The 20,193-nt window shown below is 35.0% G+C and overlaps 1 protein-coding gene across 2 annotated transcripts in view; it reads right to left on the bottom strand.

Annotated features, from left to right (window-relative positions):
* LOC111049969 (Down syndrome cell adhesion molecule-like protein Dscam2) overlaps nucleotides 1-20,193 on the bottom strand; it is a 244,556-nt gene that overhangs the window by 40,587 nt on the left and 183,776 nt on the right. For both annotated transcript variants that reach the window (XR_005570419.1, XM_039420535.1), the window contains exons 4-6: nucleotides 12,779-12,921; nucleotides 2,474-2,779; nucleotides 953-1,070 (exon numbers count right to left, since the gene is read on the bottom strand). Coding sequence is in view for 1 of the 2 variants with exons in the window: in XM_039420535.1 (XP_039276469.1) it covers nucleotides 953-1,070; nucleotides 2,474-2,779; nucleotides 12,779-12,921 (567 nt within the window). In the remaining variant the exon portion in view is untranslated. The remainder of the gene's footprint in view (nucleotides 1-952; nucleotides 1,071-2,473; nucleotides 2,780-12,778; nucleotides 12,922-20,193) is intronic.

Here is a 20,193-nt window from a genome sequence, read left to right as displayed (position 1 = left end):
ATTTTTATGTTTCGTTGATACAAAGAATGAAATTTTAACTCATTGACTTATGACTCATTGTTTTCACAAATAAAAGAAAATAATGATACTATCTGAACTGTATGTATCGTCCTAATATTGCTAGAAATCTCTTCTATGAAGATTCTCTTGAGAGAAAAATCGATTAGACCTACTCTTTTCAAGAATGCATTGAAGATCACTGATATACTATATTATATTATACCATATACTCAATGCAACTGAAATCTTTGCATTACTATGCTAATTATTTCACAAAAGAAATATATCAAGCTAATAAGATGACATAATGAATAAGATATACAAGATTTATCAATTCCTTTGGTTTTCAATTTCTCTAATGATTTTTTATATTCATCACGTAACATGTAACTATCTGTGTTTGCTGTTTCAATCGCTATTTTGTTTTGTGTGAACCGCTAATTGGGGAGGACCTTGTCTAGACCAATTGCAGACGTTCACCTTGATAGGTCAAGGCTCTCACCATAGCGGTGCTCGACTGTTATAAACACCGATGCTCTTTACTTGTAGTTTTAGTTTATCAAAGATTGATAATGTTGTAATGGATCAAATCGGGACATCGATTTCTAATAAATCTCTGGTTTGACAATCTCTAGTCAGTAAAGTCAGTATATCTCTATTCAGTATATCAAGCCAACTTCTACTAGGAGACAAACATTGTCTATAAATGAACTTCTTGTAAAATTGGCATTTTCCCTCTTGGTAATAATAGCATAGGAAATGTATTTTGAAAAATAAGTTTGTGTTACTTGATGAAGTATTAAATGTTGAAACCAAAAACAGTTATTAACAAATCCTCATATTTTGGGGTCCAATAGGAATATAATTCTATAATGCACACAAATTCTAAACAACATATGTTTCACAGAGAATAGAGTGAAAGAAAATTAAGTTTTGAAGATTAGTGGCTCACCTATAAGAAGGAGGAGGGGATCCTTGAGCAGCACACTCAAGCTCTGTTGTTGAGCCGACTCGAGCGTGAACGCTTGGCAATGAGTACTCAATTCGCGGTGGAATATTACCGTCGGAATCTGAAAAAATGATACAGAAATGGGAATTTTAACAATTTTATTGTAAACTGTTTCAGAAATTAATGTCCTGAATCAAATTCATTAATCAACTGCAAATTAAAGTTGATTTTTTTTTATTCTAACTGAGACAGCAATAACATCACACAAACGTTATAAAACTCAGCAAGATTATAGGTTGGGGAGCGATTCAATTTCGTGGTCGCGCTGATAAGCTATCGATAAGATGAGTTGACCTTCATGCGGCTGCTTCTCCCGTTGTAAGTGAGACCAAAAGATTTTAAGAGCCAAACTCCTCTAAAAATCGCATCCCGGTGGTTGCAAACTATCTCCCCCTGTGCTAATTCAGGCAATGTCCTAACTCCATTTCTATTGTCGTAGTATATTTCATTGTACTTTTTCCTCTAGAGATCTTTACTTTACACTAAAGATCTTTCACTTATAAGTTTAAAAATCACATCCTGGTGGCTCGGAACCCAAAGCTGTGATTCCACTTATTACTCATCATCCGTTGCATTACCCACGCACAAGTCTCTAGAGCTCATGTGGACATCATCCTTAGAAAAAAGTAAGTACCTAAGCATCACGTGCAAACTTATAAAATTATATTTTCTTTAGGGCTACTTTTGATATAAATAAAATATAAATGTCAATTGGACATGTCCGAAACATGTTATAATAAAGTAATTTAAAAGGATAATGAGATTTATATTCTTATTTACAAAATTCTGTATAATCATGAAATATCAGGGACCGAGTTTCACTCTGGAGTACGAAAGCATAAAAAATTATTACGAAAGAAGAAATTATAATAACATTCATACAGAAATGTTCTATCTAATCACAGTAAATTGAAATTAATTCCCAGAGGAATGCAAAAATTTCCCTCACAAAGGCCCAGTTTAACAAAAGCCGGTTAAATTTTAATCCTGATTAACTTCACGTGAACCAAATCAGAGAAGACCATTTCAAAAAGATGGATCTACTGGAATTAATCAGGATTGAAAATAACCCGGTTTTTTTGCAACTGGCACTAAGTCAAGTAATTCAATAATTACAGAAGTTCAACAGCTGACAGTCACACAACAGTCATTCAACAGTTCACAGTCCCACACACATGAACTCGCTCACTCACTCCCATCACCAACAGACAACGAAATAATTATTATCAGCTGTTTTGAATAATAATTATCCTTTTAATGTCCTTCAGCGAGTTTTCCCAGGGATGAGACCTAGTGCAATCGAAACTTTATATTATAAACCTACTATGTTCTGAATTTCATGAGAATCGTTAGAGCCGTTTTCGAGATCCGGTGAAATACAAACATCTAAACATATAAACAAAAGTTGCTCGTGTAATAGTATAGGATATTGTATGGAAAATACAATTACAATACAATAATTACCTGTAACAACAATCTTGCCAGGCCGGCTGACTCTTCTTGAGCCGGTGAGTCGGTTGGTGACTTGACAGTAGTATCGCGCGTAGGAGTCCTCAATGGAGACGCTGCGTATGTGCAGCGCGCCGGCCGAAGTGACGGAGAACCGACCGCCTGGGTGTAGTGTGGTCCGGCCGTGGATGGAGTCCTCCTTCAGCCAGCTGAGGGCGTACTTGTGAGAGTGAGAAGGTGACACTCCACAGCGTAGTATCGCTATGTTGCCTCGCAGCGTCATTGTCTCTTCCACTTGAAGTGGGTATGACTCTTGGAGATCTGTCAACAATGTAAATAAAGCTCAATACCCATTTTTTTGGATCCAAGGCTCCAAAAACCTGAACTGTATTAAAATTTTCACTAGCAAATATCCATATGGTTACAGTAAACTCTCTTTTCCTTCAAACAGGGGTCTCCAACCCTTTTTATATATTTCCATTGAAATAATATGAGGCGTTTTAAGTGGTTTTAATTGAAACACAGGAGGAAACAAACCAATTCATTTCATTTTAATACAAAGTCAAATTTATTGAGTGTAAAAAGGTCATCAGAAAACTTGACAATGCATGAATTTAGCAAGTTAAACAAAATAATATTAACTTTGTTTAATAGTAATAAGGCAACTTGTCAATACACGAATTTACAAAAAGTTATCAAGCTAGATAGAGAATATTTATTTTTAGTGAGAAAATCGCATTTATGTTTTCCACATAAAATGTCCGCCCATTTAGGTTCCAATCACTAAAATTTATTTCAAACGGAGTGGCCGTAGTCGAGTGGATTAGATGCTGGCTTTGTAATCCAAAGGCCCGGGTTCGAATCCCAGCCCGGGCAAGATATTTTTCTCAGGCCACTCCCGTGTTTCGGATGGACACTTTAAGCCGTTGGTCCCGGCTGCCTAAAAAAGCAGTCGTTAGGTCATGTCAGAGGCCCTGAAATTGATCAGTTGCGACCTGGAAACTCTGACACCAGACCTGAGCCAGCCAGGTCACACGATATTATTATTATTATTATTATTATTTCAAACTCTCGGCGGGCCGGACTAAATCTATCCGCGGGCCGTAGGTTGGAGAGCCGTAGGTTGGTAGATGATTGTTTCTTTCACTTGCAGTGGATAAGACTCTTGGAGATCTGTCAACAAATTAAAATGAGGATCAAATTAAAATGCTAAGAACAATGGAGGGATGATTGTCTTCTTCACTTGGGGTGGATACGACTCTTGGATTTCAGTCAACAAAGAAAATAAAGGTTAATGTTGAGAGCAATGGAGTTATTATTGCGATGAAGATTGATTGATTGAGGGAGATTGATTGAAGATAAATGCTGAGAACAATCTAATATTGTGAAATTTGTTTTTTTTTAGATTGACTTGAATTCAATTGCAGGTTTGAATAACCAATCATTATTTTGCTCCACTCATGCTAGTTCCTGATGATCTAACAAACAATATTCCATGCACTGTCATATGATACCATGGCAAATGAAAAAAGTACTGACGCCCTTCCACAAAGTTACATGAATGGAAAAATATGCTACATTCACGCTTGTTACTCGTGACATTCGGAAGCGAAAAATAATTGAGAGCTGTTGACATATCAAAGGATTCCTCTACTGCCAGTTCTCCTCTATTGAAGTGTACCTCTATTCATCTATGCACAGGGATTAATTTGCCTCTATCAAAGTGAATTCACAAAAGTTTTTGAGTGAGTTCACAGTTTTTTCACAAAAAATATGTTTTAACAAATGTTTGATATTTGCTCTGCTCGTTAATAGGAAACACTGTTATGATGTATTTTTGATGTACACCTACTATATTACACTTTGTAGAGAATGTATAACTTCAGAAATGATGAACCCGTTTGTCAATCAATAAAACATAGAATTTATTTTCATTGAGTCTGTTTGCATTCTAGCTGTTTTATTGTTATTGTTTCTATGTTTTGCGTGTAGTTGATGCATAAAATTGAATAGAGAAATGGGACTTTGGTTATTGACTTATTAGCTACAGAATGAAATTCAATCGTTAACAATAGTGTAGGATGCTTTATTGTAACAGAAAGGTTTCATTTCACCAACTTTCACATCAAAAACTCAATTAACTAATTGAATTTCATGTAAACAAACATAATACAGCAAGTGGAACATTCACTCCCACGAAATGAGGTTCATTGAAACTGAGAAATTGAAAGAGTTCTTTAAGTTTAACAAAAGACTACAATTACTCTGTAGTGCTATAATAGGCTCCTATTGGATTTTTTACTCCTCAAATTCTCAGGAATGTGACGAAAGCTTTCATTCAGAAGTTCAATATTAATATTAGTGTTAATCACTCCCCAAATGATGTACCCCCAAATTCAGCACCAGCCTCTCCATACATTTTGGAATCTTGCAGACTGATGCCTTGACTATTCTAAAATTATTTTGCTAATATTGATGTGGAATTAGTTGTTGCATTCATGTTTTCCTAATAGAGTTCACTAGAAGAATTTGACAGTGAGAAAGAGAAACAAGAGAAAGGGATTAGAAGTTTCTAATAACAGATTATTCGAATTCTAAAATTATGCTGTCTATCACAAGATATATGTAATGTGCTTATCCGTTCATGTAAACAACACCAAAACAGCAGAGCTTTGTTCTGGGTAGAGGGAATTAACTAGAAATCAATAGTGATGCTGTGGGCCTGCACGTTTCGCCAAATGTGATTATGGCTGAATGTAATTGAAGTTGGGTTGCTCTTGGGACCTGGAATATAGTCCGACTATCAAAGACTTCTGACGTGATGCTGAATATAAATTACAGATCGAACCAATACAGAAATTAATTATTGCCATGGGTGTGACCGAAATTAGCTTGTTATAATTCATTTCGAGGTTGGTTTGTGTCGATGCGACAAAGGAACGCAACAGAAGAGTCAATTATTTCGGACAGAGGTTCCGCGAACCGTGTACTCTGCACATGATGACACAATGGACCAGACAACGGACACACAAAGGTGGTTTTATTAAATGGAAGCGCCCTCAGCCCTGAACTTTGCTGTGCTGCTCTTGTTTTGTCAGAATTTATCATTCCATTGTCGCAATTTTTTCTCAATTGCGTTGCTGATAAATTGTGTTGTCAACAGAACAAAAACTCGCCAAACGCAGAAATTTCATTTGAATTTGATGATGGCCTTTCATGTTGGTAACTTTCTAATCCATGTTATATTCCAACCGTCGATCAATAGAATATTACTACTATAGCGATCAGAATAACGCTGGAGCTGTATTGTTCTAATATAACAATGGGGATTTTGTAAATTAATTACTAAAATGATTGTTCTAGATTCAATACCATTTTGTCTTTACATTCCATCCCTCTATTCAAGCTGAGAATAATCTCTATTATTACGATGATTTAGTTACTCATTTCCTGAAATATTTTAGAAAACGTTAATATTCTCATATTCATATTTCTCATCCTTCATTTATTGAATATCAATAATTGAAAAAGTCGATCAATCTATGCTTTGTATATGAACTTCAGATATATGGAATCAATCTTTTGAAATATCAGATTTTAGCATATGAATATTATTCTATATTCTAATTTGACTGGAAGTGGTTTTCCAGTTCTGGTGTCAAAACAGTCTGAATTTGATTTGTACACAACTTATCTGTGTCAACGAATTTTGCGTCTATGGAATCATTTCAACAAATTTTAATGGAAATTTATATTTTGAAATGAGAGATTGAGTTGTAGTTTTGCTCCATCTATTAACATTCACAAACACATGATATATGATTGAGAGAGAACAACAGGCATAGCCCAACACTGTATTCCTCCCAAATTGTGATTAATAGAAGATTTTGAAGGTAGAAAATAGAATTCTGTTACCTAGAATTACCGGAATGGGGTTTCCTGCTCGTTTTGTATCATGTCTTGATTGTACTCATATCTATCAACCTTGATCTTGGATCGTACTGTCTTTACAAATTCATAAATTCAGACATATTCATTTGTCACCTTTACTGCTTCATCGGTCAACAAGAAATAATTTGAAACCACATTTTCTGGTCGAGTGGAGAATATCTTTGAGACCTATAGCTGAAAATTGAAAACGATATTCAGCATTCACCTTGAACCAAGCATCCACCATGTTTATGGATTTTTAACTTCTCCTCCAGGCAAGAGGCCATAAATAATCCTACATATCACTCCTTATCTCTCTTATGGAACGCAAACTTCCATTGCTCGCAGAAACCCTCTCATGGGTCGAGCTTCACGGATCGTCTGTTCACGTTTACAGACTTTTCTTGTGAAAATTTTTCTAGAAAAGTCACCAACGCAGTAAAGTGACCTGCTATTTATCTAGCATAGAATAACAATTATTGAAGGGTATATTGAATAAATATTAATGAATTGTCTTTGGGGTAGGGTATTGTTAGGAAACTAACGGTATAATTATGTAGTGGGGAAATAAAGAACTGTCACATTACAATAATTTTACGTCATTACAAGTTGAAATTCCAACGTGAATTTTTTCTTGAAATTCACCAAAGCAGAGTGACCAGAGTCACCAGAGTGACCTGCTATTTATCTACCAGAGAATATCAATTATTAAAGAATATTGGATACAATGATTTTAGTGAATTGTCTCAGGGGTAGGAATTGTTAGGGAACTAACGATGAAATTGAGTAGGGGTAGGGAAATAGCGAACTGCCACATTACAATAATTTGACGTCTTTAAAAGTTAAAAAACCCAATTTGGGTAGTCCGGACTCACACGATCTTAATATATCAGTCGACAAACTGAAAGAGCTTACATAATATCAATAGCGTTAATGAAAACCGATACTCAACAGTGGCCATAGAGTTGGGTTTCGAATATAGTCATCATAAAACATCCAGTAATTTGAACAGTGAGTGTTTGGAACTACCTATTCATCCCTGTCTCATTTCTGAAAGTTCCGCCAAACACCAAAAATAGTTTCCAAAGACTAGTAATGATCATACCTGAACTTGACAGTGTCATTCAGTCATCATAAAACTCATAGGGGAACGGCACTATCTTATTTGGAGAGATAACAGTGGCTTGAGCTTTGAGAAGTTTCTCAAGAATTTCCTCCCACATCGATATTAGTGTATTTAGGATACTATCAATCTTGGAGTATGGTATATTCTCATCTAAACTCATATATGAAGTTATGTTACTCAAGGAATTTATGAAAATCAGAGAAGCTACAACAAGTTATGATGTGCATGTAGACTGTAGATAGTTGTACCGATTGTTCCGTTTTGGAAGTACGAATGTAGTAAGTTCTTGAAATAAATTGTTCGAAGGTTATAGTTTGAACCCTGGAAAAAAGACTGAACGAAACCTCGTAGTCCCAAGAGCATCGACAGAGGGTGTGAAAAGGTTCATTATCGAGAAGGAAATGAAAACGCCGACCGTAGAGAATATACGAAAGAAAATTGTGTGAGAGAAAAATGGAGAAAGAAACAGTGAGAACGCCAGAGATGAAGAAGCAGTCCATGCAAAATAGATGCTGTTACAATTGAAAAATGAAACGACCGAATTTGTTCTCAATAATGAACGAGTCGCGAGTTGTACTCGAAAGGTTTGGAGCTGAGCGAACGAATATCGAGGGCGAACGGATGAAAAATGAATGCCGCAACTGCAAAGAAAAAAGGGAAAGGACCAATGCCAGAAAAGACCACCTTACCTGTAGGTAGTCTATATGTGAGAGAACATTCCGCTTCCAACAGTTCCCGTGCAACGCCAACATTCGCGAATCGGTTTATTCTGATAAGCTCAACTTTTTATTGAATGTTTGCAAATTCGCTTCCACCGCGATGTTTTAATAACAATGAGTGTTTTGTTTGGGTGGTGAGTCGAGGCTCCCTCGAGTTTTAATATAGTTAAGTGCCACGAGCAGATGAAAACGTGCAGAGTGTATAAATGTATAGAGTGTCTACCGCTCCATTCCTACTAAGCATTGTCCGAAATACATTTCCCTCATAAATATGATGCTAAGCATTTTCAAATGATTTGAATACATCTACTTTCATCTTAATTTCCAGTCATGATTCTCTCATATTTATTTTGGCAGAGGAAAATACACATGGTTAAGTATTGAGTAACTCCACCTCCATTGCTTCATCATAAATATTTATGTTCGGAGTACATCTATTCTATGAAATTAACTGTGAACTCAAAAGCTCATAACATATAGAATTGATGAGTGCAGAATTTGCACTCAATTTGCTCGTGAATACGCCTGTGCTTTATATTAATTTATTTGCAGTGCAAGAGTAAAAGAGCTCTATTGAGAGATCTTTGACATATTATACTCCATCATATGATCATTAATATGCATGGAAATAGTTCTCCCTCAATTCTCATATATCTGATAGATAATTTGATAGAGCTCATCATAGATAATGGACTAATAACCGAAACTACTCCCTCAGAATGTTAAAAATTCAACTCAACTCACAAGGCCCCACATACCCGGAGAAAAAAATCAGAAAAGTGATTTAGTGATTGAGGGGACAGAGTGGGGAAAGGGGAAGAAGACATCCTACCCCAACCACCCATCGCTCTTCTTCGCCCCTTCCTGAAGCCAACCGTTTTGAATTATATCCTCCTCTTCCTCCTCTAATCCAGATGACAGTCCCCTCCTCACACAACCATAACCACAACAGGCAACTGCAGCAAGTGACATTGAATGTGGCCGGTAGGGAATTTGTTTTCCTTTTCACTGAACTTAAACCGCTTCTTCAAACTCTTTTTAAAGATAGAACATAATAACTACTAACTGGGTATATTATTATGAGAATACATAGCTTAATCACGAAAATGATACATCCAATTTTGATCAAATTGTCAATAATTTTAATGAGAGTAATAAAATCGAGTTTGAGTATCTCAGCAACATTTTATAAGAAGCTATATCGAGCCTCGCAACTCTGGTTTTGAAGAGATAGAGAAATTACCACTTCTCTGAAAAAGCTTTTAGATTTTATTTTCATGTTAACTATTACAATGGCTCTATTATCTTTTTCAATAATATTCTAGTTTCTTTTTCAATTCAAATCAATTTTTATTCCAATCAACACATTACAATATACATAAGAGAAATCAAAACACAAAAAAATCACAATCAAAAATAGATTTCCAATGAAATACAAAAACAGGCTTCATGGCACAGTTGCATTATGAGTTTTATCTACAAACTAAATAAAAGATCCTCTCTTATTTGAACAATAATATTGAACTAATGTTACTTGCCTGGTTTCCAGGAAACTTATTAAATCTAATGAATAATCAAATCTTTTAATTTAATAGATCTGACTTGAGTTTCAAATTCATGGAGCACTGAATCTACAGGTTTAATGGACCATCAGATTCAAAAAGCGTCCTAGAGACCGAGCCTTGAGAGCTTCAAAAATCAGTATACAAGCTATATCCATTTTTCGAACATTTTGTTAAAATTGTTGTAAATTTTTCGAAAGTTTGTACTTGTGTTTTGTTGGAGCATGATTAACTCATCATCTTCACTACAGGGATTAGGTTAATTGATTAACCTGTTTCGGTACCCATCTCTTTCTTGGCCTCCCTACATCTCTTTTTCCAGTAGACCTATAGTTTTGCACTTCAAGGGCATTCTTCCAAGTGGCATTTTATCCAAATGACTGCACCAGTTGCGTCTATTTTATATTATTCTTTCATGCAGCGGAGCAACCGATAAAACCTGCCTTAAATCAGTATTTCTGATTCTATCAACTCTAGTACACTCCTTAGAAACCTCATTTCTGCAGCTTGAATTCGACTGTCCATTCTCCGCGTGTGAATCCAATTCTCACTTCCATATTATAGGAGAGTTGGAACTGCAATAGTATTATAAAACTTTAGTCTCGTTTCAGGAACTTCGAAATTTTATTGTACACACCAATATCTGTGTCATATGTTACATCATTACCAAGATAGTTGAAATTTTAACTTGTTCTATTACTTTTCCATTCAATTCTATTTTGGTTCTGATTGGATCTGCAAAGAATTATGAAACCTTCTAGGAACATACTACTGTAGGTAATTCTAGCCACCATTCAGGCTTAGATTGACAAAGATTAAAGCGGTATGAAAACATAGACACGCTTTATTAGTGATTAGAGTGCTATGCAAATGTAGACGCGACAGCAGTGAACGGTACGGCGATCGATTGGAGCCGTATTGATTCGCCACTGCGATAATAATCAAGCGTTAATCGTTGAAATTTCGAGTGGCTTTGACCAGTGGCGATGCCGAGCTGCTGCTGCTGCTTGTAGGCCCATTTCACACGCGGCGATGAATACTTTGATAATGAATAGTTGGCGATGTGAATGCGCCATTCATCAAGCAGCGTTGCCGCTTTAATATCGCGACAGGCGGCAATGACAGGCTGTCATTTTGAAAACGTAGTATTTATAAAATTCAACTGTCAACCGCAGGCGTAGAATACACAACCGCACGTTTTCAGCTCACAAAAGCCAGCGGTCACTCGTCAGCCAACTCATAAAGACAGTCTCTCACTCGCACCCACTCTCTCCCTCTCTTTGATCCCCCATAATTCTCTCTCCTGCAGAACCACTTCCACACCGCGCGTAAATTTTCGCGCTGAATTATTATTGCTGGCAACAGGTGACAAGCGGTGCTGTGGTGCTGTCACAATCGATGACAATTCAACTAAATCCATGCCACTAGATGTTATGCGTGGTGGTGATAACGAACATGTTGTCTGTGTATTTATCGTGCATAAATGTCACCCGAGTCAATATTATGAATGTTGATTCGACATTTTTGTGTTCATCACCGTTATCCGAAATTCTAGCCAATGACGATCGATCCATATCAGTTCAGAGAGATGGATTAGGGAGATTGATTTGTTAAGGTTTGAGGACAATGTAGATTGTTTTTGAATATTGGATTATCCATATAATGATTATCTATATTTTATAAGAAATAGTTGTCACAACTATAAAAGTGTAACCGCCTCAGATGGGGGTAGGAGAGAGATCTCTAGATTTTAAAGGGCGAGTCATGGGACTTTATCAATAACAACAACTTTCTATTTCACTTCTAAATTTTATTGATTGAACTAATCTACCAGAAATTTAAACAACAAATAATCGAAAACATTCTATTGCATATTCTATAACTCAAGAAAACTATCTTTAAAATCACTATTTTTAAAATTACCAAAGTATCATTACTGAACAGTTTGAACTGTCAACTATGAACTGTTCGAGCTTAAAAGTATAGTGAACTCAAGGTAGCCTACTCCTTGCCAACTGATGATGGGTCCAGTGCCCTGAAACGCGCGTCCTTACTTGATAAGTGAGTTGTAGAAGTACTATTATTGTAAAAGTGGAGAATGTGGATCAAAACGTCTAGTTATTTATCGATAGTTCAAGTTAGGATGAAACTCTCAGAAGAAATTGAACTGTTATCATTGGAGTAGATGAGTCATGATTCATGAACATAGGATGTTTATCATCAAATTGGAACTATTGTATGACATTATCATGAATGAATTGTTAGTAATTATATCTTCATATTACAATTGTCATAATTACATTGGAATTGTTCATTAGTAAATGAGAACAAGTTTTAGGATTTAGAAATAGGAATAGGAATTTGGAATAGGATTTAGGATGAGAACCTTAGAAAGAACTGAACTGTTACTATTGGTGTGAATGAATTGATTGATTTATTTAATTTCCTTTGCCAGGTCTGAAGAGACCTATGGAAAACTTCTTCTTCTTCTTTCTCTCTGCCCCGGTGTGCCTCACAGCGTCGGGCTATGGAAAACATCAAGTTAAAAAAATACATTGCAAACTCAAATCACAGAGATAAAGAAGAAACAAAAATTTAAAATATAAATAAAATTACTTCATTTTTTCTGAGTAGTAGAATGATTAAGCTTTTAAAATGAATGGAAGTTTATTTATCATTAAATTAGAACGGATGTAAGTTATTACATAAACAAGAATGAATGATTGATAATTGATAATTATATTATCAAAATTAGAACGGTCATCAACACATTTTACATGACTGTTCAACAAGAATGCCTTGTTTATCATTATAGCTATCACCATTATTACGGTACAAGGAGTAGAAAACTGAATAAGTTGAGGCCTCAACAAGTTGAATGAATACTAGTTTTGTTGTAATTGGGCTGTTCCAATAGTGTGATGCAAGCAAAGTAGGTAACTTTTAGAACTTTGAATGGGAAAAGTTGAAAAGTTGAACTGACCTGGACGTAGTTTACATTCTCTGGATACAATTGTTCCGACTGAGTTGGTGGCCAGACAGCGATAACTGGTTGAATGTACGTCTGGTCTGAAGTTTTCTCCCGAAAATGGTGGCAGATACAAGCTGCCGTTATGTAGAATTTCCCTGCAACAATTGAAAAAAATTCTTCTATTGAATTGGAACAAGATACTTTACTTCGATCCTACATTGTACCGTGTCTCATGACTGGTTTCCAAGAATGTTTAATTAAGCGTGTCACACAGTGAGGCATAATATTATTATGTTAATGAAAATATAAATCTGAGAACCCTTTTTAATTATTTCGTCACAACATGTTTCGGCTACTAATGTCATTTCCAAGTTGAAAATGCATTCGAATCAGATTTATAGGGTAGTCAGATTTTTATTTATATTCAAAAGTAGCCCTAAAGAAAAAAATGCTATTATTATTATTATATAATACGATATCTTGCTGTATCTTTCGATTATTACAGTAAACACAGAGTATTTGAATGGGTACCTGGTAGAATATAAGCCTCTCATATTATAAACTAGCAGGCAACCCGTATTTCTTAAAACTTGACGTAATGAAATCTAGAAGAATTCAAAATAGGCCTATGTACAGTGAGTCAGTAATTCTATCAGGGCTCGAATAATTTTGAAATTCTAATTAAATAAGAATGGAAGAATATAATTTCTTTATGTAAATAACAACACCTTCATTGAAAGACATATTAACTGCATGCGTTTTCATAATGCCGATACAGCATTGATGAAACTGTAGACGTTTATTTAGCATTTGTCTCAAAAAATGTTCTAGCTGAAAAATTAATTATCCATGCCACGTGTAGGCCTGAACATTGCATCAGGAATACGAAGTTTCAAAACTATGTTTTTCAGGTAGAAAGCAATATAGAAATAGATGTTCCTATTTTAATTTCGACCATATGATTTGGTGATTTTTTAATGAAATCGAATGTACCATTAATGAAATTTAAACAGCAATTCTGAAGAATCTAGAAGGAAAATTTAAATTTGGGCTTCCAGGTGCACGAGATTGATATTTTTAGAATTTATGTTCAAAATTTGGAGATCTAAATCATTCCCGTTTTTCCGGTATGCAATCCACAAGTTGACATGTTTTGATACGAACAAACGAACACACGAACAAACGAACAAACACAACCCTACTCTCTCTTATTATATAGAAGTGCTTGCCAAATAATCACTAATATAACGGTTTGAAATTCACATTAAATAATAGTAAATTTATCATATCACCCATCATACTATAAAAATACAGGAATTTTTAACTGTGTAAGCTTTACCTATGATATTGCTCTCCATAATGATTGCAAGGCGATGTTACATCTACCAAGAGTTTTTTGAAAAATGGAAGCTATAAAAATATCTTCCGCGTCATGTTGTATAACATTCGCCTGATTAAGTTGACAAGTTTGATAAATATGATTAATCTGCGAAATTCCTGTGAAGTATTATTTACATTGCAATTCAAATTACATTACTATATAGAATTTAAATTACAAGAACTTTGCAGAATGATGATATTGTTCAGTCTACTGTGTAGGCCTACATATTCCTTTAATTATAAGAAATTTTAGAACCAATTGAAATGAATATTTTATATTTTCCTGCATGATAGTAGAATGATAATATTGTTAATTCTACTGTACAAATATTCTTGTAATAATAAGAAATCTTGAAACCAAATAAAATAAATACTTAATATTGTCCTGCATGATACATAGTTGTGAGGTCTCTTTGACATGAAAAGACATAAACATTATCTTTGATAGTATGGACACTAAATTTTAAGGTCTCATCAGCATATTCATGACGATGTGTTTTGAAAGTGTAGATTCTGAATGGCTAGTGTAGAGGAATAACCATCAAAGGAAATGAACCCCTTTGGATTTTGCAAATTCAATTGCGCCTATCCCCCGATTGGAATTCCCTTCTCTCCAGACAATAGATGTTTATCACCCCACTTTTTAATGGGGAAGAGGGGGATGAAAAGTGCCCGTTTTGGAACGAATTTGTGCAATAGATTTGAGGAGGCGGGGTGTGATGTAACAGGGTGGATAACTGCGCTTCAGGGGACATTCCGATTGGATTGTGTTGGTAGGCCTGCTAAAGTGCAATGTGTGTGGATCGAGGTTGCAGTGGGGCTAATGTGTGCTGATTGATACAACGTTTTTTCTCTCTTCAGCATAATGTCGGACGTATTTCATTAGTCTGATAGCATGCAGGGCTGGCCGTACACAGTTTTCAATGAAAGGCCCAATCCAGCTGAAGCTCTAATCGTTATCGACCTTGTTTTCTCTAATCTATTTCATGTTTTTATCACTAGTCTGGGAGTGATCGGCCCGAACCCAAATACATTTGATGGTGACTACAGCCTGTATTTCCAGCCTCGTTTTGGAGATACAAACGAGGCCAAACAACTCCATTATAATCATGGCGGGTACATTAAAAAATTAGCTGCGCGACAAATTAGATTGTCAATTTAGAGGCAATTCTCTCGCGATTGAATTGAAATTGCAGCTGCGAGCGGCAAGAGCTCTCAATATTGTAAAAGCGTAGAAAAGTTTTGTGTGTGTGTGGATGTGTGCTTTTCAGCTATATTCAGGAACAAAATTGATACGATTCAATGTGAAATCATGTTTGAATTATGGTCGATTCATGTAGTCATGAATTTCAGTGATAGTTTCCATAGTATGTTCATAATGATATAATTCCGCTAACAGTGTTTGATCTTTGAATTATCTCATGTTCATGCTACTAAGAATAGATAGATAAATACCTTTCCAAACTTTACAATAATAAAGATGAGTTGAGCGAAGTTTAGGCAATAAAAGCCCCTCTTCCACTTAACCCACATGGATTGTAAACTGGAAAATTGAGAATGTTTGAATGATAGAGTAATTCCTCTCTTAAACCAATTGTTATGCTCGTCAAGAGCATTGATATTAATGAATATTTTCAATTCAGGCAATTATTCATACTTGATGTAACTTCAAAGATCGATGTTTCGAGTTCAACCCTAACTGAACATATTAATCTACAACATATCGACTTATGTGGTTTTTTTGTAATAGGCCGATTTTTCATCCTATTTATTTGAAGAAAAAGAAGTTATAGTTAGGTTTTGATTCAGTGAATCAGAAGGATTGAAGTAGACATAGGCCACATATTCAGTGAGCTCCAACCATGAGTTTTAGAAACAAACAACAAAAAGTATCAGAAAAGTTGGAAAAGCTAATAGACATCGACTGTTTTTCCCCTCGAAGAAATATACATGTATTGGATGAAATATGGCCTTCCGGCATATATCGGCTCGTAGTCTGAGAATTTATGAGAAAAAGATTTGGGAGTGAAGATGAAGGTAGTTTCGATAAATTCGGAAGGGAAATGGAGATTTGCCAAGAGCAAAAGGATCGATGGGGAGGAGAGTTAGCAAGCTCAAGATGTGGAAAATTCTAATAGAGAAGTCGTGGAGTTGCTGTTGGCCAGGGAAAGGATAGAGGATTCGGAGGATAAGAAGAGGAAAATGCTGGAAGTGTGGTCGAGCAGATACAGCTTTTCCCTGGAGGGGTTAATCGATGGGGAGCTACCTTAGGGGGGAAGGGAAGCGAGGGAAAACCGTGTTGGACTTATCGCCAACTGAAAAAATGAGTAGTTAAGTTTTGATATCCAAGGCTTTCCGCACCTAATCTGGCATTTTCAAAGTCGGCCTATTTATTACTTTCATTGCGGTCAACCGGAAAAGCTTCTGCAGGGCTACGTTTTCCGACACTATTTTATACACTCCCACTCCAGCCAACCGTCTAGAAATTTCTCTCGCACTTCCGGCCACAACTCTACGGCTTTACTTTATTTATTGTGCTGCTCAGAGATTTACCGCATTTCTTTTCTCATACATATATGCCAATTTTAATTAAAGCTATTTATGTTATAACCACCATCCATCATTGTAAATGACTGCATGCTGCATTGGCAGTTTTCTCAAAGTACATTACAGTATAATTATTAAACATTTTCTACTGAAAATTGAAAAGCAAAAAAAAAAAGTAAACGAAGTTTACACGAAAAGATTACTAAGGCAGCGGCGTACCAAAAATATTCATGTGGAGAAAAAGTGAAGGGGTTCAGGATCTAGAAGGTTTTTATCATTATTATTCAAAGGAGGCTGTAGAATGAAAAGCTTTAGGGGGAGATATATTTGTGTATCACGTCCACTGAGTAAATATTAGCAAGGAAAAAACATTTCAAGAATTTAAGCTCATTTATCTCAAGAAAAGTACAAATAAAATTTTCCCTTTGAACCCAGTAATGCGTAGTACTTCAAACAGTGGAATTTCCTTGAATTATTCTTTCGAATTCTCAGAATGTTAAACTCATCCCTGAACGTCTGAAGCCTTGAGATCTACTCCTATCATCACCTATTTCTCACCAAGTCATATGCTTTCAGACTTTTACAACTTTGACTTGATGAGTGATAACCAACGGATTTAACTAATTGACGGGTTAATTAACTGGAAACTCGCATTCCCTCAATTCAATTCCAATTTCCTTCTCATTCAAATTCTCTATTTTGAATCAACTTTAGCCGGAATATATAAATTATTATTTCCTTTGTATCAACCGTTCACCATTTTCTCACTTTTCCTCATTTGATTTCTTAGAATTTTATTTTCCTTTTAAACGTTCATCACTCTCCTTCTCTAAAATAAAAGTACTTATTATGTACATGACCTAACCAATGACTGGTCAATAGGCCTCAAGCCAAACCAATCAACTGTAGTCAAAACCTTTCTAGTTTGATTTTATAGAGTGGATAGTAAATATCATCCACTATCCGCTATCTTTTGTTAGTTTAAACGTATTGTGCGTCACACATGAAGATTATCTTGGATGTTTTCCGGTAGTACTTCAAATTTTGGTAGGCTAAATTCGTCCCCATTTTTCCGGGATATTTGTTTTACTGTACCAGCTCCGGTCCTCGCTTGTCCGAGTTGTTGGAGATCTAATTTCAATTCCAATTTCATAATATGAAATATTTTATTAATAATATAATTTTATTAGGAAAAGAGGATACATCGTGACCATGGGCCAATTGATTTATATCGCTTTTGAATTGCCGATTGATCCACATCATTCATAAATCGCTACTGTGATGCGATTATTTGATAGCTAAAACCGAATGATTAGGTTACTTGAGAGTGAAATTCGTCGATCAGTGGTAGAATTCCTGTATCCAACAATCCTTTAAGCACTCTAGATTCTGTCAATTCTATGATTCTATTCAATCTCTAGACCACCAAAATAGGTGACTCTTCTAGATTCTATACTTTTACAGACCAAAGAGTCGTTAGCAATGTTAATGAGTGCATTCAAAAACACGCTCGTTACTCGCTTCATTGCAATGAGCCAAAATGGAAGAGCTACGAGAATTTTCAGTGAGGAAAGACTTCAACCAGTAAAATCTCTAGCAATAATTAAGTATCCCGAGTTCCTCGTCTAGCGTCAATTAAGATATGCAAATAAGTGAGTATAAATGGCTAATGGAGCAACGGAGCTGGCAATCAAATGCTCAACATTGTTTATCTACATCAAGTTCACAACCGCAGTAGTTCATACAGAAAATAGATAAAATGTTAAATAAATTCAACTTTGTCTTCAAATATAGATGTGTAACAAATTACTGCATGGGTTGAAAACAAGTACCCGAGTACTTGTTGTAAAAACAGCGACAGAAACAAATAATAAGTACGAGTATACGCTCTGTGATTTACTTATTATAAACTACTAAGTAGTGATTTGTTGATGATGGATTGAATCATAGAAAATTCTCAAAGAATTCAAGAATCAGAAAAAATAGTTATATAGCAGTAAACACTCGATAAATTTGATACTTTTCATTTATAAAATAGCTACAGATGGAATTAAATAGAGAATGCATTTATTCAAAAATGCATTTTAGGATTTTCGTTCAATAATAATTATATAGAATAGCATTGTAGTACCCTGTTTTTGAAATCAATATAAAATAATAGTTAAAAAAAAAACAAATTGAAACTACTTGCTTCGATGTTCTACATCATCTTCAGGTTTTAAAAATAAATCTCAAATAAATGTTTTACTAATAGTTTTGATACTTTTTGTATGTCGAGCTTCATGATAGGGAGCAAATGAAACAGTTTTGGAATAGTGTATTTCAATGATCTTTTCCCGTACAAATTATTATATTTAGAAATTGAATATACACTGAATGCTCTAAGATTATATGAGGTATAGGTGCAAATTGTCGGAAAGAATAATTATTTCTGTACATTAATGCTAACTTATATAGATAGAATTTTTTTGGAGTTAGTGTGTGAAAAAATCGTTAAACAGATTGTTTATCATGAATTGTGAAATTTAATCGGTCAGATACGGACATTATACATTTGAGGGTTCTGAATTGGATACGCTCTACCCTGTCTAATAGATAGTTTGCAGCACATCCCCAAGCCTCGATGCCATACCTAATTAAGGATTCTGATAATGATTTATAAATTAGATAAAGACAATCTGGTGGTATATTTCTATGTAAAAAGAAGATTTGAGCACTGATTGCACGTAACTTCTTCGAAATATAATCTATATGTAATTCCCATTTTAGTTTATCATCCAAGATTACACCAAGGTAACGGGTGTTATTTGTAACTTTCAAAGTTGTACATGTGCAGGGATCACCATTATTCAAAGACACTTACAATCATGATTTTTTATAACTGGAGGATTAAGAACTTTAGTATGGGGTGTTTTGAAGTGATGTTTCTTGTCGCAAGCACAATAATATTATATTCCTGATTTAATCAAAATCGTGAGAGCCGTTTTCGAGATCCGTCCGACATAGATACATATATCCACAAACACACATATTCAAATAAATTATTGCTTTCTTAGTATAATATTATTGACTTCAATGATTATGATTTCATTCAATGAGAGCTTCTTTCACATAATAATAACAGCTGGCATCAAAAGCAGAAATGTCAAAATGATTGAAATTGAAACAGTAGCGATTATCAACATTATTTTCTTCTAAAAATAATAAATCTAAAGTAACCAGATTATAGCAAGATTCACATCAATGTGTCAGCATTGTTTGAAAGGGGAGCATTGATGCTATTAATGAGGAATACTGACAGTCAACGAACTGTTAACTTATACATATACTCCAATGTTTTTATCGAAAGCTACCTTCTATGGTAGTACAATCAATGCTTGAGAATAATTGATTCATGGGAAAAGCGCCTCACTTCTATGCAAGATATTTTCACATTAGGAAAAGCAACAACAGCTATTTGGCCGTTTTAATAAATAACCCCTTTCTTTCGCCCAAGTTAA

This window comes from Nilaparvata lugens, chromosome 2, assembly GCF_014356525.2.
Source record: "Nilaparvata lugens isolate BPH chromosome 2, ASM1435652v1, whole genome shotgun sequence".
NCBI classification, from domain to species: domain Eukaryota; kingdom Metazoa; phylum Arthropoda; class Insecta; order Hemiptera; family Delphacidae; genus Nilaparvata; species Nilaparvata lugens.
The sequence above is the reverse complement of the archived record's forward strand: the minus strand, read 5'-3'. Positions and strand labels throughout refer to the sequence as shown.